At 35.9% G+C, this 25,497-nt stretch overlaps 2 protein-coding genes across 2 annotated transcripts in view; one reads left to right on the forward strand and one right to left on the reverse strand.

Annotated features, from left to right (window-relative positions):
• The first annotated feature begins 538 nt into the window (after nt 1–538).
• LOC145214253 (uncharacterized) lies at nt 539–2,715 on the forward strand. The gene has a single exon (XM_080082747.1). The coding sequence runs from the start codon at nt 1,133–1,135 to the stop codon at nt 2,249–2,251; it is 1,119 nt and encodes a 372-aa protein (XP_079938873.1). The 5' UTR covers nt 539–1,132; the 3' UTR covers nt 2,252–2,715.
• An 8,167-nt stretch (nt 2,716–10,882) lies between these two features.
• LOC145214776 (C4b-binding protein alpha chain-like) overlaps nt 10,883–25,497 on the reverse strand; it is a 29,056-nt gene continuing 14,441 nt past the window's right edge. Inside the window, exons 8-14 of the mRNA XM_080083376.1 lie at nt 24,760–24,933; nt 22,466–22,639; nt 20,158–20,331; nt 17,874–18,047; nt 15,563–15,736; nt 13,280–13,453; nt 10,883–11,170 (exon numbers count right to left, since the gene is read on the reverse strand). Of these exons, the coding sequence (XP_079939502.1) occupies nt 10,917–11,170; nt 13,280–13,453; nt 15,563–15,736; nt 17,874–18,047; nt 20,158–20,331; nt 22,466–22,639; nt 24,760–24,933 (1,298 nt within the window). The 3' untranslated portion in view covers nt 10,883–10,916. The remainder of the gene's footprint in view (nt 11,171–13,279; nt 13,454–15,562; nt 15,737–17,873; nt 18,048–20,157; nt 20,332–22,465; nt 22,640–24,759; nt 24,934–25,497) is intronic.

The following is a 25,497-nucleotide window of genomic DNA, read 5'->3' on the forward strand; positions in this document are numbered from 1 at the left end:
ATTCTAATCTTGGAAATGTGTATTATCCTCGTTTGCAGTTATAAGAACAATAAACACACTAAGATAAAGTTAAGTCAACAAAGGCCACAAGTCGATATTTCAATGTAAAGTTTGGCCTTGTTTTTCTCTAATATGTTTGGCGATATTCGGTGAGATGGACGATGGAAAAATGTAGAGCGATTTTTCCATATGGCTGTCAGAAATTACTGATCTTACAGGGAATTTTAAGTCACATGCCAACCTTTCTTGGAAAGTTCTGTTAGCGTTACTTGCTTATTGTTTTCTGTTTGGCATAATCTATATCACTGCAGAGTTCGGAAGATGTTTTACAGCTAAATGCGTTTTGCGCGAGTCTCTGATACCTGATGCATTTCAATAAACCAAGAAACATTACTGATTCTCTTGAAGCACCAGGCAGATTATGACGTAACAAATACTAGTTGGCTCGTGGATACTGTTTAACTTTATTTCAGTTTGTTTGTGATTAAAGGCCAATAACGGAAGTCATCAATATTTTTAAAGCCTATTTCAAGATCACGAAATACCTAGTCAATAATATTGTCACAAATATTCTAGACCGCCCCATGACAATATCCTGCCACCCAGTTCTCAAGCGACGTTATCCCAAAACGGCTGGAGTTTTACTGTGTGGGTCAAGCCTTTTTGTTGCGAATGGCCGTTTCACACCATCACTTCTTTTGTTTGTGTTTAATGTGCCAATTTATCAGTTCGCGCTGTTACGAGGTGCCAATCACCATTGTTTATCTAAAGGAAATCGTCACAGCGAATTAACGCCTTTTTTCGTTCAATAATTGTAAACGCGTGATATATAAGCGCCCCTATCTAACCATAAAGATATAACGTAACGTAACAGAGAAGAAGATAGAGATAACTGCGAAGTAGTGCTGAATTGTTGTTTTTTTGTTGTGTTGGTTGTGGTTGGACGTGAATAAATGTAAAAGAAGAGGTTTGCTGCCGATCAGAGTACACGAGCGTTAGTTGTTAAAGAACTTCCGATAGTCAGTCCCAAAACTTTTGCGTAACCGTGCAAACGGGAACGTGACATCTGGGGGCTCGTCCGGGATTTGACTTAAAAACGCGAAGTTGAACACTAACCCCTGTAAGATCGGCAATGATGTCTATAAACCGTTATGTGGAGGCGGGAAAACAGATGGGACTGGTTGACCAAGACTTGCGTCAATACGTCGATGAGCAAATAAATAAGGAAGAAGAACGTGAGGAAAGGAGACTTAACCGTGAAGCCGAGACGGAGCGAAAGAGACTTGAGATCGAGCAGAGGAAACTTGAGGCTGACGCTGAACAGAAAGGACGTGAAGATGAGCAAAGAAAACAAGAAAGGGAAGAGCGGCAACAAGTCCGCGAGCACGAACTGGCTATGAAGAAGCTAGAGCTTGAGCTGGAAGCTATGAACCGCCGTAGAGAAAAAACAAACAAGAATGTCGACCTGGATCGTGCCCATCTGGTGGAAGATAAGCAAGGGCGCATCCCAGGGCCAATGAATAAACGGCCGTTGACAACTTCTGTTGGGAGGACGGAAATCTGCGAATCAGTGGAGCAAAAAGTCAAACCGCTAGACGAGCAAACGGACTTGTCGCAAGGTCACGCTGAAACGGAAGTGGAGATGAGTGACGCTGAAGAATCAGGTTCGGCGACACAAGCGACGGAACAAAACACCACGGTTGAAACGGTAATCAGTAAGCAAGAAGCTGAGTTATCGCAGGAGCTGGTCAAATCGCAGTTGCATTCGGTGGAGGGAGACGAGACGGGTTCTTCGAACCAGAGGACGGCGACAAAGCAGAGCGGCATAGCACACGCTGCCATCAATGAACAAGATCAAGAATTGGTTCAAAATCGCCCTGGTGTTGAGGTGCAAACACTGGATGAGAGAATATCAATTAATTCATTGCAACAGGTTCTCGAGAAACCAACTGATGACAGTCTCGTTGTATCGCCCACCAGTGAGTACAATATACAAAGCGCATGTATCCGTGTTCTGTCGTCCGTGACAACCCGCCGTCAGATGAAACAGCCCATGCAGTCAGTTGACGAATGTGCGGAATCATCCTTCCGAGATTCGAAGCCATGTCACTTTCCGGGGGGATTTCCACACGTGGTTTCGGTGCAGACGTATGCAGGGAAAAGGCAACGAAAGAAATCGGTGGATGGAAAAAGCAACACCTTCGGCAAGCAAAGATCTTCGGTTGGCACCGGGTTGCAGGAACATTTGTGAAAGATTGCGCGAGATTTTCATGTTCGAGGAAAATCTCCTTTTAAAAACGGGGTTGTGTCACAAATATTCTAGACCGCCCCATGACAATATCCTGCCACCCAGTTCTCAAGCGACGTTATCCCAAAACGGCTGGAGTTTTACTGTGTGGGTCAAGCCTTTTTGTTGCGAATGGCCGTTTCACACCATCACTTCTTTTGTTTGTGTTTAATGTGCCAATTTATCAGTTCGCGCTGTTACGAGGTGCCAATCACCATTGTTTATCTAAAGGAAATCGTCACAGCGAATTAACGCCTTTTTTCGTTCAATAATTGTAAACGCGTGATATATAAGCGCCCCTATCTAACCATAAAGATATAACGTAACGTAACAGAGAAGAAGATAGAGATAACTGCGAAGTAGTGCTGAATTGTTGTTTTTTTGTTGTGTTGGTTGTGGTTGGACGTGAATAAATGTAAAATAAGAGGTTTGCTGCCGATCAGAGTACACGAGCGTTAGTTGTTAAAGAACTTCCGATAGTCAGTCCCAAAACTTTTGCGTAACCGTGCAAACGGGAACGTGACAAATATCAATAAATCTTGGCATCAAATGTTACTCCAAAACTTACTTATAACTGAAGTATTTGTAGACTCATGCATCGGTATTGTAAAGGTTGAAAAAAAAGAAAACTTGTAGTCCGTAGGGTTTTTGGTACTCCAGTGTATGCAACATTATCTTTGTTCACTGACCGTTGTTTATTCCCGCGCTTATGACGTAGCAGTCAATTGCTATGATAGTGGCACGATGCTTTGTATTCAGTGGCTGTGGTTAGAAGTTTAGAAAATGCAATAAGCATGTTGCACTAATATCAACTGAATTACTATAACACGCACCATTTTTTGGATTTTTCACGTCTAACCTACCAACAAAGTATTTGTACTTTGATTTTGATTATAAGCAAGCAGCTTTCCACTTGAATTACGGTGAATCTTTCAGAAATCGCTTCGCTTGATGTACAAGTGTTACTTCAAACAGATTGATTGCCTTTTGTTCTTCGAATATTGTTAGCATTTTCTACAAAAATTGTTTATGTTCTTCTTCAATTCTATTAAACAGACAATTGTTCTGTTCAAATTATTTATTTTAACGCTTTGTTCTCCGTTTGTTTTACTACTAGATATTGTCAGCTGTATTGTAAAGATTGTTTATGTTCTTATTAAAATTTTCTTGAAACCGTTTTGAGGGCAAAATCGTTTCTTGAAACGGATTTCGAAACAAATTTTGTTTGTTGAAACAGTTTAGAAACAAATTTGTTTCTTGAAACGGTTTTGAAAACAAATTTGTTTCTTCAAACGGTTTTCGAAACGATTTTTTCGATCACAGCCATTTATTACTATGTCTGCCGTACCGTGTGGTAAGAATGTTGTCACTGAACTGATCTGTTTTCCACATAAATAAAATAATTACACTTTACAGTCGCATCAACCAACTCGAAAATATCGAAATTGGCAGATCATTATGTTACAATTTTCGTTTTGGCCACAAATGTTTTATTACTTAACTAATTTCTTGGTGAAACCTAAATCAACTTGCATTTCGTTTTCAAACCTAACATGAAAACGAAATTTCGTTTTGAAAACGTTATTCGAAACGAAATTTTATTTCGAAATCAAAATTTTCCTTTCTAATTTCCTTTTGCGGCACACGGTCAAATTCCTTTTTAAACAAGGTCTTTTATCATGTTTTGGCGCAAATAGTGCAAGATTCACGTTATCGCGATAATCAATTACTATTTTGTCTTACTTCACTGTGAAACCCTCGATGTTTTGCTGATTTTGTGTGTGGTGAGAATGTTATCACTAAAATTAACTGTTTTCTGCATAAATGACAACTTTACAGTGCAGTGTCGCATCAAACAACTCGAAAATATCGAAATTGGCAGATAATTTAGTTACAATTTCATTTATTCCCACAAATGTATTATTACTTAACTAATTTCTTGGTGGAACCTAAACCAACTTGTATTTCGTTTTGAAACCTAACATGAAAACGAAATTTCATTTTGAAAACGTTATTCGAAACGAAATTTTATTTCGAAACCAAAATTTCGTTTCTATAGTTCCCTTTCACGACACAGGATCAGATTTGTTTAGAATACAAGATCTTACATTATCTTTTGGCGTAAATAGTGCAAGATTCACGTTATCGCGATAAACAATTACTATTTTGTCTTACTTCACTGTGAAACCCTCGATGTTTTGCTGATTTTGTGTGTGGTGAGAATGTTATCACTAAAATTAACTGTTTTCTGCATAAATGACAACTTTACAGTGCAGTGTCGCATCAAACAACTCGAAAATGCCGAAATTGGCAGATAATTTAGTTACAATTTCATTTACTCCCACAAATGTTTTATTACTTAACTAATTTCTTGGTGAAACGTAAACCAACTTGCATTTCGTTTTGAAACCTAACATGAAAACGAAATTTCGTTTTGAAAACGTTATTCGAAACGAAATTTTATTTCGAAACCAAAATTTCGTTTCTGTAGTTCCCTTTCACGACACAGGATCAGATTCGTTTAGAATACAAGATTTTACATTATCTTTTGGCGTAAATAGTGCAAGATTCACGTTATCGCAATAAACAATTACTATTTTGTCTTACTTCACTGTGAAACCCTCGATGTTTTGCTGATTTTGTGTGTGGTGAGAATGTTATCACTAAAATTAACTGTTTTCTGCATAAATGACAACTTTACAGTGCAGTGTCGCATCAAACAACTCGAAAATATCGAAATTGGCAGATAATTTAGTTACAATTTCATTTATTCCCACAAATGTGTTATTACTTAACTAATTTCTTGGTGGAACCTAAACCAACTTGTATTTCGTTTTGAAACCTAACATGAAAACGAAATTTCGTTTTGAAAACGTTATTCGAAACGAAATTTTATTTCGAAACCAAAATTTCGTTTCTATAGTTCCCTTTCACGACACAGGATCAGATTCGTTTAGAATACAAGATTTTACATTATCTGTTGGCGTAAATAGTGCAAGATTCATGTTATCGCGATAAACAATTACTATTTTGTCTTACTTCACTGTGAAACCCTCGATGTTTTGCTGATTTTGTGTGTGGTGAGAATGTTATCACTAAAATTAACTGTTTTCTGCATAAATGACAACTTTACAGTGCAGTGTCGCATCAAACAACTCGAAAATATCGAAATTGGCAGATAATTTAGTTACAATTTCATTTATTCCCACAAATGTGTTATTACTTAACTAATTTCTTGGTGAAACCTGAATCAACTTGCATTTCGTTTTCAAACCTAACATGAAAACGAAATTTCGTTTTGAAAACGTTATTCGAAACGAAATTTTATTTCGAAACCAAAATTTCGTTTCTATAGTTCCCTTTCACGACACAGGATCAGATTTGTTTAGAATACAAGATCTTACATTATCTTTTGGCGTAAATAGTGCAAGATTCACGTTATCGCGATAAACAATTACTATTTTGTCTTACTTCACTGTGAAACCCTCGATGTTTTGCTGATTTTGTGTGTGGTGAGAATGTTATCACTAAAATTAACTGTTTTCTGCATAAATGACAACTTTACAGTGCAGTGTCGCATCAAACAACTCGAAAATATCGAAATTGGCAGATAATTTAGTTACAATTTCATTTATTCCCACAAATGTTTTATTACTTAACTAATTTCTGGGTGAAATCTGAATCAACTTGCATTTCGTTTTCAAACCTAACATGAAAACGAAATTTCGTTTTGAAAACGTTATTCGAAACGAAATTTTATTTCGAAATCAAAATTTTCCTTTCTAATTTCCTTTTGCGGCACACGGTCAAATTCCTTTTTAAACAAGATCTTTTATCAAGTTTTGGTGTAAAAAATGCAAGATTCACTTTATCTCGATAATCAATTACGATTTTGCTTTACTTCAATGTAAACCCTCGAAGGTTTGCTTATTTAGCGTGTGGTAAGAATGTTATTACTGAACTGATCTGTTTTATGCACAAATAAAATCATTACACTTTGCAGTCGCATCAAACAACTCGACAATATCGAAATTGGCAGATAATTATGTTACAATTTCCGTTTTGCCCACAAATGTTTTATTACGTCACTAATTTGTTGGTGAAACCTAAATCAACTTGCATTTCGTTTTCAAACCTAACATGAAAACGAAATGTCGTTTTGAAAACGTTGATAGAAACTTATTTCGAAACCAAAATTTCGTTTCTATAATTCCCTTTCACGACACAGGATCAGATTTGTTTAGAATACAAGATCTTACATTATCTTTTGGCGTAAATAGTGCAAGATTCACGTTATCGCGATAAACAATTACTATTTTGTCTTACTTCACTGTGAACCCTCGATTTTTTGCTGATTTTGTGTATGGTGAGAATGTTATCACTAAAATTAACTGTTTTCTGCATCAATGACAACTTTACAGTGCAGTGTCGCATCAAACAACTCGAAAATATCGAAACTGGCAGATAATTAAGTTACAATTTCATTTATTCCCGCAAATGTTGTAATATTTTACTAATTTCTTGGTGGAACTCAATACCATCGCATTTTTCGTTTTTAAATCTAACACAAAATGAAATTTCGTTTCGCAAACGTTATTCAGACGAACTTTGATTTGAAAAAATCAACTCCTTTTCTTAGCTCAAGTATACCTTCAAGTGGCCAAATATTTGCCAAAAAATTTTGTTTCCTAGTATTATGTTTTTTCCCAAAAATTTCGTTTTGAATTTTGTTTCGAAGCGAAAAAGTGTCGTACGAAACGAAATTTCGTTTTTCAAAACGAAAGTGAAAACGAAATGAAAAAACTCCATACAAAAACATAGGCTGAATATGCCCGTGAATTCCTCCCTCGGGACTTATATCTGACTGATAGCGTACACATATTATGAGTTATAAAGGTAACTGGCAAAATTTTAAATACTAATCGAATACCCTGCTCAAACATTTGTTAATTTTTTTAAATATTTCTGCACCATAGGGCTTGCATTTCTGGCCTAAAACTAAAACCGAATATTTCGGGTGTGAAAAATGGGTGAATCCGAAAAAAAAGACACAAAATTCGTTAAAAAACCTTACATTGCATCAAACAACAAAGCATGAAACTCCAAGATGCTGTACTTTAGTCAATACAGCCGCTTAAACAGTTTTACGTTTTCGAGGCCTGTTGGTGAACCGCTGGGTCAATCGGGGTCAAACTTCAGGAGGATCAAATTTGGATTATTAACTAACATCTCTGCCAATTTGAATCAATTTAAAGCACACTTTCTTGAACAAACGCGTCTCACAAACCAGCGTTAGACAAAAATAAAGAAAAAAGAAGAATGAAAAAAAAAAAGAAAAAAAACTAGAAGAGTGCCTTTCTGATATACTTCCATTTTATATATTCTATACGATATTTACCAATTAACTATACACATCATTTGATCGACACATATGATTGTTTTTGTAAACAAAAACTGATGGGTCTCCACACGCGCGTTTGTGCGGATTTACAGTAAACAAATTTTGCGGTGATTTTTACATTCTTAAGGACAAATTTTTAGAAAGCATTAACCCAACAATAAAAAAAATTGTTCGTATTCTTTTTGCACTATTATTGTCATGTAATTGCAAAATTAAAAAAAACGTAACAAAGACTTAAATCTAATCTCTTTCTTTGACCCAGATATAGTCCTCCAAGGTCGGGTTTTGAACGCAATTACAAACACTTTAAATTAAAAAGCAATTTGCTACAAGTGTATACATAACAAATTGTTTTTCATTTAACTTTGTTTCGCAAAATGAGTACCATTGACCTGTAGTAACCTCTCAGGGTGCACACGCCAAACGACTGTTTGACCTTTTGACACCGTTTTCAATAGCACGCCGTCATTCGTATTCAACAATACTGTTAAGCCTAATTTATACATGCCTTGAGTATTGACTCCTAAATTGATTGTTAAAAAAACGCTACGTTATGAAGAAAGTTCTGAGCTGTGTTTGTAATACCGACTAGTTGACCTTAAGTAACCCGTGATCATGCGGCGGCCAACCTGACAGCGAGCATTTAAATAAACATTTATTTGGCAAAAAAGTCAAGTTAATTTTTGCATCTTAACTTTTATTAACAAAGTTTTTCTTGACATATATAAAGCCGAAGCACGGTTATTAGGCTGAAATCATGTCATAGGTGTAAAACCTTCGCCAAAACTAAAAATGTGAGTGATAACTTAATAAAACGACATAGCATTGCTGTGCAAAACAGCTGATTTCTAATCACTGAAACGATGTCTCGTAAAATGTCTGTCCGACGTCAAGCTGAGCCCTCCCGCTATCGTAAACCAATGAGTTACTCTCTTGGTACTTCTGCCTACAATGTCTTTCATGACCAAACGAGCGTTAGACACATTTACGTTTCGCAAGCTTGTGGGTGAATCTCTGGGTCATATGAGGTCAAAATTCACATGGACCATCTTTAGACCAATATCTGTAATGTGCGTAAAATTGAAAAAGTTTGAACCTTGCTTTCTTGACCAAAACGTGGGAGCAATAGCCGCGCTAAAATTTCACGTTTTGGGGGGCTGTGGGTGAACCGAGGGATCAAACGGGGTCAAAATTCACATGGACCATCTTTAGACCAATACCTATTATGTGTGTCAATTTGAAAAAGTTTGAACCATTTTTTCTTGACCAAAACGTGGGAACAAATCTGCGTTAGAAAGAAAGAAAAAAAAAGAAAAAAGAAAAAAAGAAAAAAAAAATATAGACAAAAACAATATGTGTCCCCTTCAGGGAAGGGGACCCATAAATACGGACAAAAACAATATGTGACAGCAATGCTGCAAGCAAACACGAATGGGTCCCCCTCACGCGTGTTTGTGCGGATTTACGGTAAACCTATGTTACGGTTATTTTTAGATTTTTAAAGACAAATATTTCACAAAGCATTAACTTAACTTTAAATGTTTTTTGTCCGTATTCTGTTTGCATTATTATTGTCATAAAATTACAGAAAAATCGGTGAAAAAGGAACGGGGAAATACTTTTAATTTAATCTCTTGCTTTGACCTTGATATAGTTTTTAAACACAAATTTTGCCAGAAAGCCTAACTGTTACGATTAGACACTATATAACAAAATCGTTTGCTACAAAGGTATACATAACAACTTGTTTTTCACTGAACTTTGTTTCGCAAAAACGACCGTTTAATGACATTTTGAAACAGTTTTTAACAGTATGCAGTCCTTAAGTACTAATTCTTGAACTGATTTGTCAAAAATAAAGAAGATACGTTGTGACAAAAATATCTTAACTGTGTTGTGATGCCTACAAGTTGACCTTTAGTGACCCGTGGTTATGAGACGGTCAAGCTGACAACGAGAATTTAAAGACTATTTATCGCGGCGTTCGAAAAAGTTAAGTTTATTTTTTCATTTGCGTTTATCAACCACGTTTCGTCAGACATAAACAAAACCGAAGTACGTTTATCGAGTTTAAATTACGTCTTAGGTGTAAAACCTTCGCCAAAACTGAAAATGCGCGTGATAACTCAATGAAGTGACACAGCAATGCTGCACAAAAAACAGCTCATTTCTAATCACTGTCTCGTAAAACGTCTGTCCGGACGTCTAGCTGAGCACTCCCGCTTTGCCGCCCTAATCGTAAACCAGTGAATTCCTCCCTCGGGACTTATATCTGACTGATAGCGTACACATATTACGGTTTGTAAAGGTAACTGGCAAAATTTTAAATACTAAACGAATTCCCTGCTTAAACAATTGCTAACATTTTCAAATATTTCTGCACCATAGGGCTTGCATTTCTGGCCAAAAACTGAAACCGAATATTTCGGGTTTAAAGGGTGAAGAATGGGTGAATCCGTAAAAAGACACAAAATTCTTTAAAAAACCTTACATTGCATCAAACAACAAAGCATGAAACTCCAAGATGCTGTACTTTAGTCAATACAGCCGCTTTAACAGTTTTACGTTTTCGAGGCCTGTTGGTGAACCGCTGGGTCAATCGGGGTCAAACTTCAGGAGGACCAAATTTGGATTATTAACTAACATCTCTGTCAATTTGAATCATTTTAAAGCACACTTTCTTGAACAAACGCGTCTCACAAACCAGCGTTAGACAAAAAAAGAAAAAAAGAAAAAAGAAAAAAGAAGAATGAAAAAAAAAGAAAAAAAAATACGGACAAAAACAATATGTGTCCCCTTCAGGGAAGGGAACCCATAATTAATTATATGCAACTATTTCCAGTTGATCTAAAATTATTATATGATAAAAGTCCTGCGGAACATCCATAAAAGTCATCATGTACGGGCAACTCTTACATACGTCATCTAATATTATGGAATGTTCGTACGCCTAAACAATCCTGCAAGCGGATACAATGTTAAAAATAACGACCAAAATAGTGTGCCATCTGTCGTTTTGCCGTATATCCCGAATGGTGGATAAACAAAAAAAGACGAAAAAAGATAAATGTCTATCCAAATCAGTTTTTGGGTGAAAGTTCTATCACCAGTAGTAGGGGGATCACCACACGCTGACAAAAACGCATGTTAGGATATAAGATAAACGTCTACTCCAATCAGTTTGGCATCTACGATTCAAAAAATCTTAATCTGCTAAAAACTGCATTTCTACCTACCAGTTGAACACTCCTCAGTGTTACACGGCAAGTTCCTAAGTGCTACACGGCAAATGTTTTTCAAATACTTACCTATTAAAACACATGCTGGACCAGGAGTCCATCTTCCATCTTCTTGACATGTAATTGTACTACGTCCTTCAAGTGTATGTGTATTAGCGCAAGTATAAGTAATTGTATCCGTTGGTGTGTAGGGAGGTGCTGGGGTGAAAGTTCCATCAGCAACAGTAGGGGGATCACCACACTCTGAAAATATAACTTATATCAGGATAGTATATTTAATGAAGCGATGCGAGTTACAAAAACAAACAGGTGAGTTTAATTTCCAAACAAACTCTTCTTACTGAACTAAATGTAAAACTAGAAAAGTGGCTTTCTGATATACTTCCATTATATATATATTATATACGACATTTATCAAGTTACTATACTATACACAAATTTGTCTACATATATGATTGTTTTTGCAAGCAAAAACGAATGGGTCCCCCTCACGCGTGTTTGTGCGGATTTACGGTAAACCTATGTTGCGGTTATTTTTAGATTTTTAAAGACAAATATTTCACAAAGCATTAACTTAACTTTAAATGTTTTTTGTCCGTATTCTGTTTGCATTATTATTGTCATAAAATTACAGAAAAATCGGTGAAAAGAGAACGGGGAAAATACTTTTAATTTAATCTCTTGCTTTGACCTTGATATAGTTTTTAAACACAAATTTTGCCAGAAAGCCTAACTGTTACGATTAGACACTATATAACAAAATCGTTTGCTACAACGGTATACATACCAACTTGTTTTTCACTGAACTTTGTTTCGCAAAAACCACCATTTAATGACATTTTGAAACAGTTTTTAGCAGTATGCAGTCCTTCAATACTAATTCATGAACTGATTTGTCAAAAATAAAGAAGATACGTTATGACGAAAATATCTTAACTGTGTTGTGATGCCTACAAGTTGACCTTTAGTGACCCGTGGCTATGCGACGGTCAAGCTGACAACGAGAATTTAAAGACTATTTATCGCGGCGTTCCAAAAGGGTTAATTTTTTTCATTTACGTTGACCAACGACGTTTTGCCAGACACAAACAAAACCGAAGTACGTTTATCGAGTTTAAATTACGTCTTAGGTGTAAAACCTTCGCCAAAACTGAAAATGCGCGTGATAACTCAATGAAGCGACACAGCAATGCTGCACAAAAAACAGCTCATTTCTAATCACCGACTCGTAAAACGTCTGTCCGGACGTCTAGCTGAGCACTCCCGCTTTGCCGCCTTAATCGTAAACCAGTGAATTCCTCCCTCGGGACTTATATCTGACTGATAGCGTACACATATTACGGTTTGTAAAGGTAACTGGCAAAATTTTAAATACTAAACGAATTCCCTGCTTAAACAATTGCTAACATTTTCAAATATTTCTGCACCATAGGGCTTGCATTTCTGGCCAAAAACTGAAACCGAATATTTCGGGTTTAAAGGGTGAAGAATGGGTGAATCCGTAAAAAGACACAAAATTCTTTAAAAAACCTTACATTGCATCAAACAACAAAGCATGAAACTCCAAGATGCTGTACTTTAGTCAATACAGCCGCTTTAACAGTTTTACGTTTTCGAGGCCTGTTGGTGAACCGCTGGGTCAATCGGGGTCAAACTTCAGGAGGACCAAATTTGGATTATTAACTAACATCTCTGTCAATTAAAATCATTTTAAAGCACACTTTCTTGAACAAACGCGTCTCACAAACCAGCGTTAGACAAAAAAAGAAAAAAAGAAAAAAGAAAAAAGAAGAATGAAAAAAAAAGAAAAAAAAATACGGACAAAAACAATATGTGTCCCCTTCAGGGAAGGGAACCCATAATTAATTATATGCAACTATTTCCAGTTGATCTAAAATTATTATATGATAAAAGTCCTGCGGAACATCCATAAAAGTCATCATGTACGGGCAACTCTTACATACGTCATCTAATATTATGGAATGTTCGTACGCCTAAACAATCCTGCAAGCGGATACAATGTTAAAAATAACGACCAAAATAGTGTGCCATCTGTCGTTTTGCCGTATATCCCGAATGGTGGATAAACAAAAAAAGACGAAAAAAGATAAATGTCTATCCAAATCAGTTTTTGGGTGAAAGTTCTATCACCAGTAGTAGGGGGATCACCACACGCTGACAAAAACGCATGTTAGGATATAAGATAAACGTCTACTCCAATCAGTTTGGCATCTACGATTCAAAAAATCTTAATCTGCTAAAAACTGCATTTCTACCTACCAGTTGAACACTCCTCAGTGTTACACGGCAAGTTCCTAAGTGCTACACGGCAAATGTTTTTCAAATACTTACCTATTAAAACACATGCTGGACCAGGAGTCCATCTTCCATCTTCTTGACATGTAATTGTACTACGTCCTTCAAGTGTATGTGTATTAGCGCAAGTATAAGTAATTGTATCCGTTGGTGTGTAGGGAGGTGCTGGGGTGAAAGTTCCATCAGCAACAGTAGGGGGATCACCACACTCTGAAAATATAACTTATATCAGGATAGTATATTTAATGAAGCGATGCGAGTTACAAAAACAAACAGGTGAGTTTAATTTCCAAACAAACTCTTCTTACTGAACTAAATGTAAAACTAGAAAAGTGGCTTTCTGATATACTTCCATTATATATATATTATATACGACATTTATCAAGTTACTATACTATACACAAATTTGTCTACATATATGATTGTTTTTGCAAGCAAAAACGAATGGGTCCCCCTCACGCGTGTTTGTGCGGATTTACGGTAAACCTATGTTGCGGTTATTTTTAGATTTTTAAAGACAAATATTTCACAAAGCATTAACTTAACTTTAAATGTTTTTTGTCCGTATTCTGTTTGCATTATTATTGTCATAAAATTACAGAAAAATCGGTGAAAAGAGAACGGGGAAAATACTTTTAATTTAATCTCTTGCTTTGACCTTGATATAGTTTTTAAACACAAATTTTGCCAGAAAGCCTAACTGTTACGATTAGACACTATATAACAAAATCGTTTGCTACAACGGTATACATACCAACTTGTTTTTCACTGAACTTTGTTTCGCAAAAACCACCATTTAATGACATTTTGAAACAGTTTTTAGCAGTATGCAGTCCTTCAATACTAATTCATGAACTGATTTGTCAAAAATAAAGAAGATACGTTATGACGAAAATATCTTAACTGTGTTGTGATGCCTACAAGTTGACCTTTAGTGACCCGTGGCTATGCGACGGTCAAGCTGACAACGAGAATTTAAAGACTATTTATCGCGGCGTTCCAAAAGGGTTAATTTTTTTCATTTACGTTGACCAACGACGTTTTGCCAGACACAAACAAAACCGAAGTACGTTTATCGAGTTTAAATTACGTCTTAGGTGTAAAACCTTCGCCAAAACTGAAAATGCGCGTGATAACTCAATGAAGCGACACAGCAATGCTGCACAAAAAACAGCTCATTTCTAATCACCGACTCGTAAAACGTCTGTCCGGACGTCTAGCTGAGCACTCCCGCTTTGCCGCCTTAATCGTAAACCAGTGAATTCCTCCCTCGGGACTTATATCTGACTGATAGCGTACACATATTACGGTTTGTAAAGGTAACTGGCAAAATTTTAAATACTAAACGAATTCCCTGCTTAAACAATTGCTAACATTTTCAAATATTTCTGCACCATAGGGCTTGCATTTCTGGCCAAAAACTGAAACCGAATATTTCGGGTTTAAAGGGTGAAGAATGGGTGAATCCGTAAAAAGACACAAAATTCTTTAAAAAACCTTACATTGCATCAAACAACAAAGCATGAAACTCCAAGATGCTGTACTTTAGTCAATACAGCCGCTTTAACAGTTTTACGTTTTCGAGGCCTGTTGGTGAACCGCTGGGTCAATCGGGGTCAAACTTCAGGAGGACCAAATTTGGATTATTAACTAACATCTCTGTCAATTAAAATCATTTTAAAGCACACTTTCTTGAACAAACGCGTCTCACAAACCAGCGTTAGACAAAAAAAGAAAAAAAGAAAAAAGAAAAAAGAAGAATGAAAAAAAAAGAAAAAAAAATACGGACAAAAACAATATGTGTCCCCTTCAGGGAAGGGAACCCATAATTAATTATATGCAACTATTTCCAGTTGATCTAAAATTATTATATGATAAAAGTCCTGCGGAACATCCATAAAAGTCATCATGTACGGGCAACTCTTACATACGTCATCTAATATTATGGAATGTTCGTACGCCTAAACAATCCTGCAAGCGGATACAATGTTAAAAATAACGACCAAAATAGTGTGCCATCTGTCGTTTTGCCGTATATCCCGAATGGTGGATAAACAAAAAAAGACGAAAAAAGATAAATGTCTATCCAAATCAGTTTTTGGGTGAAAGTTCTATCACCAGTAGTAGGGGGATCACCACACGCTGACAAAAACGCATGTTAGGATATAAGATAAATGTCTACTCCAATCAGTTTGGCATCTACGATTCAAAAAATCTTAATCTGCTAAAAACTGCATTTCTACCTACCAGTTGAACACTCCTCAGTGTTACACGGCAAGTTCCTAAGTGCTACACGGCAAATGTTTTTCAAATACTTACCTATTAAAACACATGCTGGACCAGGAGTCCATCTTCCATCTTCTTGACATGTAATTGTACTACGTCCTTCAAGTGTATGTGTATTAGCGCAAGTATAAGTAATTGTATCCGTTGGTGTGTAGGGAGGTGCTGGGGTGAAAGTTCCATCAGCAACAGTAGGGGGATCACCACACTCTGAAAATATAACTTATATCAGGATAGTATATTTAATGAAGCGATGAGAGCTACAAAAACAAACAGGTGAGTTTAATTTCCAAACAAACTCTTCTTACTGAATTAAATGTAAAACTAGAAAATTGGCTTTCTGATACACTTCCATTATATATATTATATACGATATTTATTAAGTTACTATACTATACACAATTTTATCTACATATATGATTGCTTTTGCAAGCAAAAACGAATGGGTCCCCCTCACGCGTGTTTGTGCGGATTTATGGTAAACCTATGTTACGGTTATTTTTAGATTTTTAAAGACAAACATTTCACAAAGCATTAACTTAACTTTAAATGTTTTTTGTCCGTATTCTGTTTGCATTATTATTGTCATAAAATTACAGAAAAATTGGTGAAAAAAGAACGGGGAAAATACTTTTAATTTAATCTCTTGCTTTGACCTTGATACAGTTTTTAAACACAAATTTTGCCAGAAAGCCTAACTGTTACGATTAGACACTATATAACAAAATCGTTTGCTACAACGGTATACATACCAACTTGTTTTTCACTGAACTTTGTTTCGCAAAAACCACCATTTAATGACCTTTTGAAACAGTTTTTAGCAGTATGCAGTCCTTAAGTACTAATTCATGAACTGATTTGTCAAAAATAAAGAAGATACGTTATGACGAAAATATCTTAACTGTGTTGTGATGCCTACAAGTTGACCTTTAGTGACCCGTGGTTATGCGACGGTCAAGCTGACAACGAGAATTTAAAGACTATTTATCGCGGCGTTCGAAAAAGTTAAGTTTATTTTTTCATTTGCGTTTATCAACGACGTTTCGTCAGACATAAACAAAACCGAAGTACGTTTATCGAGTTTAAATTACGTCTTAGGTGTAAAACCTTCGCTAAAACTGAAAATGCGCGTCATAAATCAATAAAACGACACAGCATTGCTGCACACAAAAACAGCTGATTTCTAATCACCTAAACGACTGTCTCGTAAAACGTCTGTCCGGACGTCAAGCTAAACACTCCCGCTCTGCCGCCTCAATCGTAAACCCGTGAATTCCTCCCACGGGACTTATATCTGACTGATAGCGTAAACATATTATCAGTTATAAAGGTAACTGGCAAAATTTTAAATACTAAACGAATACCCTGCTCAAACATTTGTTAATTTTTTTAAATATTTCTGCACCATGGGGCTTGTATTTCTGGCCAAAAACTAAAACCGAATATTTCGGGTGTGAAAAATGGGTGAATCCGAAAAAAAGACACAAAATTCTTTAAAAAACCTTACATTGCATCAAACAACAAAGCATGAAACTCCAAGATGCTGTACTTTAGTCAATACAGCGGCTTAAACAGTTTTACGTTTTCGAGGCCTGTTGGTGAACCGCTGGGTCAATCGGGGTCAAACTTCAGGAGGACCAAATTTGGATTATTAACTAACATCTCTGTCAATTTGAATCAATTTAAAGCACACTTTCTTGAACAAACGCGTCTCACAAACCAGCGTTAGACAAAAAAAGAAAAAAAGAAAAAAGAAAAAAAGAAAAAAAGAAAAAAGAAAAAAGAAGAATGAAAAAAAAAGAAAAAAAAATACGGACAAAAACAATATGTGTCCCCTTCAGGGAAGGGAACCCATAATTAATTATATGCAACTATTTCCAGTTGATCTAAAATTATTATATGATAAAAGTCCTGCGGAACATCCATAAAAGTCATCATGTACGGGCAACTCTTACATACGTCATCTAATATTATGGAATGTTCGTACGCCTAAACAATCCTGCAAGCGGATACAATGTTAAAAATAACGACCAAAATAGTGTGCCATCTGTCGTTTTGCCGTATATCCCGAATGGTGGATAAACAAAAAAAGACGAAAAAAGATAAATGTCTATCCAAATCAGTTTTTGGGTGAAAGTTCTATCACCAGTAGTGGGGGGATCACCACACGCTGACAAAAACGCATGTTAGGATATAAGATAAATGTCTACTCCAATCAGTTTGGCATCTACGATTCAAAAAATCTTAATCTACTAAAAACTGCATGTCTACCTACCAGTTGAACACTCCTCAGTGTTACACGGCAAGTTCCTAAGTGCTACACGGCAAATGTTTTTCAAATACTTACCTATTAAAACACATGCTGGACCAGGAGTCCATCTTCCATCTTCTTGACATGTAATTGTACTACGTCCTTCAAGTGTATGTGTATTAGCGCAAGTATAAGTAATTGTATCCGTTGGTGTGTAGGGAGGTGCTGGGGTGAAAGTTCCATCAGCAACAATAGGGGGATCACCACACTCTGAAAATATAACTTATATCAGGATAGTATATTTAATGAAGCGATGCGAGTTACAAAAACAAACAGGTGAGTTTAATTTCCAAACAAACTCTTCTTACTGAACTAAATTTAAAACTAGAAAAGTGGCTTTCTGATATACTTCCATTATATATATATTATATACGACATTTATCAAGTTACTATACTATACACAAATTTGTCTACATATATGATTGTTTTTGCAAGCAAAAACGAATGGGTCCCCCTCACGCGTGTTTGTGCGGATTTACGGTAAACCTATGTTGCGGTTATTTTTAGATTTTTAAAGACAAATATTTCACAAAGCATTAACTTAACTTTAAATGTTTTTTGTCCGTATTCTGTTTGCATTATTATTGTCATAAAATTACAGAAAAATCGGTGAAAAGAGAACGGGGAAAATACTTTTAATTTAATCTCTTGCTTTGACCTTGATATAGTTTTTAAACACAAATTTTGCCAGAAAGCCTAACTGTTACGATTAGACACTATATAACAAAATCGTTTGCTACAACGGTATACATACCAACTTGTTTTTCACTGAACTTTGTTTCGCAAAAACCACCATTTAATGACATTTTGAAACAGTTTTTAGCAGTATGCAGTCCTTCAATACTAATTCATGAACTGATTTGTCAAAAATAAAGAAGATACGTTATGACGAAAATATCTTAACTGTGTTGTGATGCCTACAAGTTGACCTTTAGTGACCCGTGGCTATGCGACGGTCAAGCTGACAACGAGAATTTAAAGACTATTTATCGCGGCGTTCCAAAAGGGTTAATTTTTTTCATTTACCTTGACCAACGACGTTTTGCCAGACACAAACAAAACCGAAGTACGTTTATCGAGTTTAAATTACGTCTTAGGTGTAAAACCTTCGCCAAAACTGAAAATGCGCGTGATAACTCAATGAAGCGACACAGCAATGCTGCACAAAAAACAGCTCATTTCTAATCACCGACTCGTAAAACGTCTGTCCGGACGTCTAGCTGAGCACTCCCGCTTTGCCGCCTTAATCGTAAACCAGTGAATTCCTCCCTCGGGACTTATATCTGACTGATAGCGTACACATATTACGGTTTGTAAAGGTAACTGGCAAAATTTTAAATACTAAACGAATACCCTGCTTAAACAATTGCTAACATTTTCAAATATTTCTGCACCATAGGGCTTGCATTTCTGGCCAAAAACTGAAACCGAATATTTCGGGTTTAAAGGGTGAAGAATGGGTGAATCCGTAAAAAGACACAAAATTCTTTAAAAAACCTTACATTGCATCAAACAACAAAGCATGAAACTCCAAGATGCTGTACTTTAGTCAATACAGCCGCTTTAACAGTTTTACGTTTTCGAGGCCTGTTCGTGAACCGCTGGGTCAATCGGGGTCAAACTTCAGGAGGACCAAATTTGGATTATTAACTAACATCTCTGTCAATTAAAATCATTTTAAAGCACACTTTCTTGAACAAACGCGTCTCACAAACCAGCGTTAGACAAAAAAAGAAAAAAAGAAAAAAGAAAAAAGAAGAATGAAAAAAAAAAGAAAAAAAAATACGGACAAAAACAATATGTGTCCCCTTCAGGGAAGGGAACCCATAATTAATTATATGCAACTATTTCCAGTTGATCTAAAATTATTATATGATAAAAGTCCTGCGGAACATCCATAAAAGTCATCATGTACGGGCAACTCTTACATACGTCATCTAACATTATGGAATGTTCGTACGCCTAAATAATCCTGCAAGCGGATACAATGTTAAAAATAACGACCGAAATAGTGAGCCATCTGTCGTTTTGCCGTATATCCCGAATGGTGGATAAACAAAAAAAGACGAAAAAAGATAAATGTCTATCCAAATCAGTTTTTGGGTGAAAGTTCTATCACCAGTAGTGGGGGGATCACCACACGCTGACAAAAACGCATGTTAGGATATAAGATAAATGTCTACTCCAATCAGTTTGGCATCTACGATTCAAAAAATCTTAATCTGCTAAAAACTGCATTTCTACCTACCAGTTGAACACTCCTCAGTGTTACACGGCAAGTTCCTAAGTGCTACACGGCAAATGTTTTTCAAATACTTACCTATTAAAACACATGCTGGACCAGGAGTCCATCTTCCATCTTCTTGACATGTAATTGTACTACGTCCTTCAAGTGTATGTGTATTAGCGCAAGTATAAGTAATTGTATCCGTTGGTGTGTAGGGAGGTGCTGGGGTGAAAGTTCCATCAGCAACAGTAGGGGGATCACCACACTCTGAAAATATAACTTATATCAGGATAGTATATTTAATGAGGCGATGAGAGCTACAAAAACAAACAGGTGAGTTTAATTTCCAAACAAACTCTTCTTACTGAATTAAATGTAAAACTAGAAAATTGGCTTTCTGATACACTTCCATTATATATATTATATACGATATTTATCAAGTTACTATACTATACACAATTTTATCTACATATATGATTGCTTTTGCAAGCAAAAACGAATGGGTCCCCCTCACGCGTGTTTGTGCGGATTTATGGTAAACCTATGTTACGGTTATTTTTAGATTTTTAAAGACAAACATTTCACAAAGCATTAACTTAACTTTAAATGTTTTTTGTCCGTATTCTGTTTGCATTATTATTGTCATAAAATTACAGAAAAACCGGTGAAAAAAGAACGGGGAAAATACTTTCAATTTAATCTCTTGCTTTGACCTTGATATAGTTTTTAAACACAAATTTTGCCAGAAAGCCTAACTGTTACGATTAGACACTATATAACAAAATCGTTTGCTACAAAGGTATACATACCAACTTGTTTTTCACTGAACTTTGTTTCGCAAAAACCACCATTTAATGACCTTTTGAAACAGTTTTTAGCAGTATGCAGTCCTTAAGTACTAATTCTTGAACTGATTTGTCAAAAATAAAGAAGATACGTTATGACGAAAATATCTTAACTGTGTTGTGATGCCTACAAGTTGACCTTTAGTGACCCGTGGCTATGCGACGGTCAAGCTGACAACGAGAATTTAAAGACTATTTATCGCGGCGTTCGAAAAAGTTAAGTTTATTTTTTCATTTGCGTTTATCAACGACGTTTCGTCAGACATAAACAAAACCGAAGTACGTTTATCGAGTTTAAATTACGTCTTAGGTGTAAAACCTTCGCTAAAACTGAAAATGCGCGTCATAAATCAATAAAACGACACAGCATTGCTGCACACAAAAACAACTGATTTCTAATCACCTAAACGACTGTCTCGTAAAACGTCTGTCCGGACGTCAAGCTAAACACTCCCGCTCTGCCGCCTCAATCGTAAACCCGTGAATTCCTCCCACGGGATTTATATCTGACTGATAGCGTACACATATTATCAGTTATAAAGGTAACTGGCAAAATTTTAAATACTAAACGAATACCCTGCTCAAACATTTGTTAATTTTTTTAAATATTTCTGCACCATAGGGCTTGTATTTCTGGCCTAAAACTAAAACCGAATATTTCGGGCGTGAAAAATGGGTGAATCCGAAAAAAAGACACAAAATTCTTTAAAAAACCTTACATTGCATCAAACAACAAAGCATGAAACTCCGAGATGCTGTACTTTAGTCAATACAACCGCTTAAACAGTTTTACGTTTTCGAGGCCTGTTGGTGAACCGCTGGGTCAATCGGGGTCAAACTTCAGGAGGACCAAATTTGGATTATTAACTAACATCTCTGTCAATTTGAATCAATTTAAAGCACACTTTCTTGAACAAACGCGTGTCACAAACCAGCGTTAGACAAAAAAAGAAAAAAAGAAAAAAGAAAAAAAGAAAAAAAAAAAAAAAAAGAAGAATGAAAAAAAAAGAAAAAAAAAAATACGGACAAAAACAATATGTGTCCCCTTCAGGGAAGGAAACCCATAATTAATTATATGCAACTATTTCCAGTTGATCTAAAATTATTATATGATAGAAGTCCTACGGAACATCCATAAAAGTCATCATGTACGGGCAACTCTTACATACGTCATCTAACATTATGGAATGTTCGTACGCCTAAACAATCCTGCAAGCGGATACAATGTTAAAAATAACGACCAAAATAGTGTGCCATCTGTCGTTTTGCCGTATATCCCGAATGGTGGATAAACAAAAAAGACGAAAAAAGATAAATGTCTATCCAAATCAGTTTTGGGGTGAAAGTTCTATCACCAGTAGTGGGGGGATCACCACACGCTGACAAAAACGCATGTTAGGATATAAGATAAATGTCTACTCCAATCAGTTTGGCATCTACGATTCAAAAAATCTTAATCTACTAAAAACTGCATTTCTACCTACCAGTTGAACACTCCTCAGTGTTACACGGCAAGTTCCTAAGTGCTACACGGCAAATGTTTTTCAAATACTTACCTATTAAAACACATGCTGGACCAGGAGTCCATCTTCCATCTTCTTGACATGTAATTGTACTACGTCCTTCAAGTGTATGTGTATTAGCGCAAGTATAAGTAATTGTATCCGTTGGTGTGTAGGGAGGTGCTGGGGTGAAAGTTCCATCAGCAACAATAGGGGGATCACCACACTCTGAAAATATAACTTATATCAGGATAGTATATTTAATGAAGCGATGAGAGCTACAAAAACAAACAGGTGAGTTTAATTTCCAAACAAACTCTTCTTACTGAACTAAATTTAAAACTACAAAAGTGGCTTTCTGATATACTTCCATTATATATATATTATATTATATATAAATACGACATTTATCAAGTTACTATACTATACACAAATTTGTATACATATATGATTGTTTTTGCAAGCAAAAACGAATGGGTCCCCCTCACGCGTGTTTGTGCGGATTTACGGTAAACCTATGTTGCGGTTATTTTTAGATTTTTAAAGACAAATATTTCACAAAGCATTAACTTAACTTTAAATGTTTTTTGTCCGTATTCTGTTTGCATTATTATTGTCATAAAATTACAGAAAAATCGGTGAAAAAAGAACGGGGAAAATACTTTTAATTTAATCTCTTGCTTTGGCCTTGATATAGTTTTTAAACACAAATTTTGCCAGAAAGCCTAACTGTTACGATTAGACACTATATAACAAAATCGTTTGCTACAACGGTATACATACCAACTTGTTTTTCACTGAACTTTGTTTCGCAAAAACCACCATCTAATGACATTTTGAAACAGTTTTTAGCAGTATGCAGTCCTTCAATACTAATTCATGAACTGATTTGTCAAAAATAAAGAAGATACGTTATGACGAAAATATCTTAACTGTGTTGTGATGCCTACAAGTTGACCTTTAGTGACCCGTGGCTATGCGACGGTCAAGCTGACAACGAGAATTTAAAGACTATTTATCGCGGCGTTCCAAAAGGGTTAATTTTTTCATTTACGTTGACCAACGACGTTTTGCCAGACACAAACAAAACCGAAGTACGTTTATCGAGTTTAAATTACGTCTTAGGTGTAAAACCTTCGCCAAAACTGAAAATGCGCGTGATAACTCAATGAAGCGACACAGCAATGCTGCACAAAAAACAGCTCATTTCTAATCACCGACTCGTAAAACGTCTGTCCGGACGTCTAGCTGAGCACTCCCGCTTTGCCGCCTTAATCGTAAACCAGTGAATTCCTCCCTCGGGACTAATATCTGACTGATAGCGTACACATATTACGGTTTGTAAAGGTAACTGGCAAAATTTTAAATACTAAACTATTACCCTGCTTAAACAATTGCTAACATTTTCAAATATTTCTGCACCATAGGGCTTGCATTTCTGGCCAAAAACTGAAACCGAATATTTCGGGTTTAAAGGGTGAAGAATGGGTGAATCCGTAAAAAGACACAAAATTCTTTAAAAAACCTTACATTGCATCAAACAACAAAGCATGAAACTCCAAGATGCTGTACTTCAGTCAATACAGCCGCTTTAACAGTTTTTCGTTTTCGAGGCCTGTTGGTGAACCGCTGGGTCAATCGGGGTCAAACTTCAGGAGGACCAAATTTGGATTATTAACTAACATCTCTGTCAATTTGAATCAATTTAAAGCACACTTTCTTGAACAAACGCGTCTCACAAACCAGCGTTAGACAAAAAAAGAAAAAAAGAAAAAAGAAAAAAGAAGAATGAAAAAAAAAAGAAAAAAAAATACGGACAAAAACAATATGTGTCCCCTCCAGGGAAGGAAACCCATAATTAATTATATGCAACTATTTCCAGTTGATCTAAAATTATTATATGATAGAAGTCCTTCGGAACATCCATAAAAGTCATCATGTACGGGCAACTCTTACATACGTCATCTAACATTATGGAATGTTCGTACGCCTAAACAATCCTGCAAGCGGATACAATGTTAAAAATAACGACCAAAATAGTGTGCCATCTGTCGTTTTGCCGTATATCCCGAATGGTGGATAAACAAAAAAAGACGAAAAAAGATAAATGTCTATCCAAATCAGTTTTTGGGTGAAAGTTCTATCACCAGTAGTGGGGGGATCACCACACGCTGACAAAAACGCATGTTAGGATATAAGATAAATGTCTACTCCAATCAGTTTGGCATCTACGATTCATAAAATCTTAATCTACTAAAAACTGCATTTCTACCTACCAGTTGAACACTCCTCAGTGTTACACGGCAAGTTCCTAAGTGCTACACGGCAAATGTTTTTCAAATACTTACCTATTAAAACACATGCTGGACCAGGAGTCCATCTTCCATCTTCTTGACATGTAATTGTACTACGTCCTTCAAGCGTATGTGTATTAGCGCAAGTATAAGTAATTGTATCCGTTGGTGTGTAGGGAGGTGCTGGGGTGAAAGTTCCATCAGCAACAATAGGGGGATCACCACACTCTGAAAATATAACTTATATCAGGATAGTATATTTAATGAAGCGATGAGAGCTACAAAAACAAACAGGTGAGTTTAATTTCCAAACAAACTCTTCTTACTGAACTAAATTTAAAACTAGAAAAGTGGCTTTCTGATATACTTCCATTATATATATTATATACGACATCTATCAAGTTACTATACTATACACAAATTTGTCTACATATATGATTGTTTTTGCAAGCAAAAACGAATGGGTCCCCCTCACGCGTGTTTGTGCGGATTTACGGTAAACCTATGTTACGGTTATTTTTAGATTTTTAAAGACAAATATTTCACAAAGCATTAACTTAACTTTAAATGTTTTTTGTCCGTATTCTGTTTGCATTATTATTGTCATAAAATTACAGAAAAATCGGTGAAAAAAGAACGGGGAAAATACTTTTAATTTAATCTCTTGCTTTGACCTTGATATAGTTTTTAAACACAAATTTTGCCAGAAAGCCTAACTGTTACGATTAGACACTATATAACAAAATCGTTTGCTACAAAGGTATACATACCAACTTGTTTTTCACTTAACTT

This window comes from Phallusia mammillata, chromosome 2 (assembly GCF_965637545.1).
Source record: "Phallusia mammillata chromosome 2, kaPhaMamm4.hap1.1, whole genome shotgun sequence".
NCBI classification, from domain to species: Eukaryota; Metazoa; Chordata; class Ascidiacea; order Phlebobranchia; family Ascidiidae; genus Phallusia; species Phallusia mammillata.

Bases quoted from the DNA above. Each gene is read 5' to 3' on its own strand.
- LOC145214253 (XM_080082747.1), top strand. From the start codon at position 1,133: ATGATGTCTATAAACCGTTATGTGGAGGCGGGAAAACAGATGGGACTG.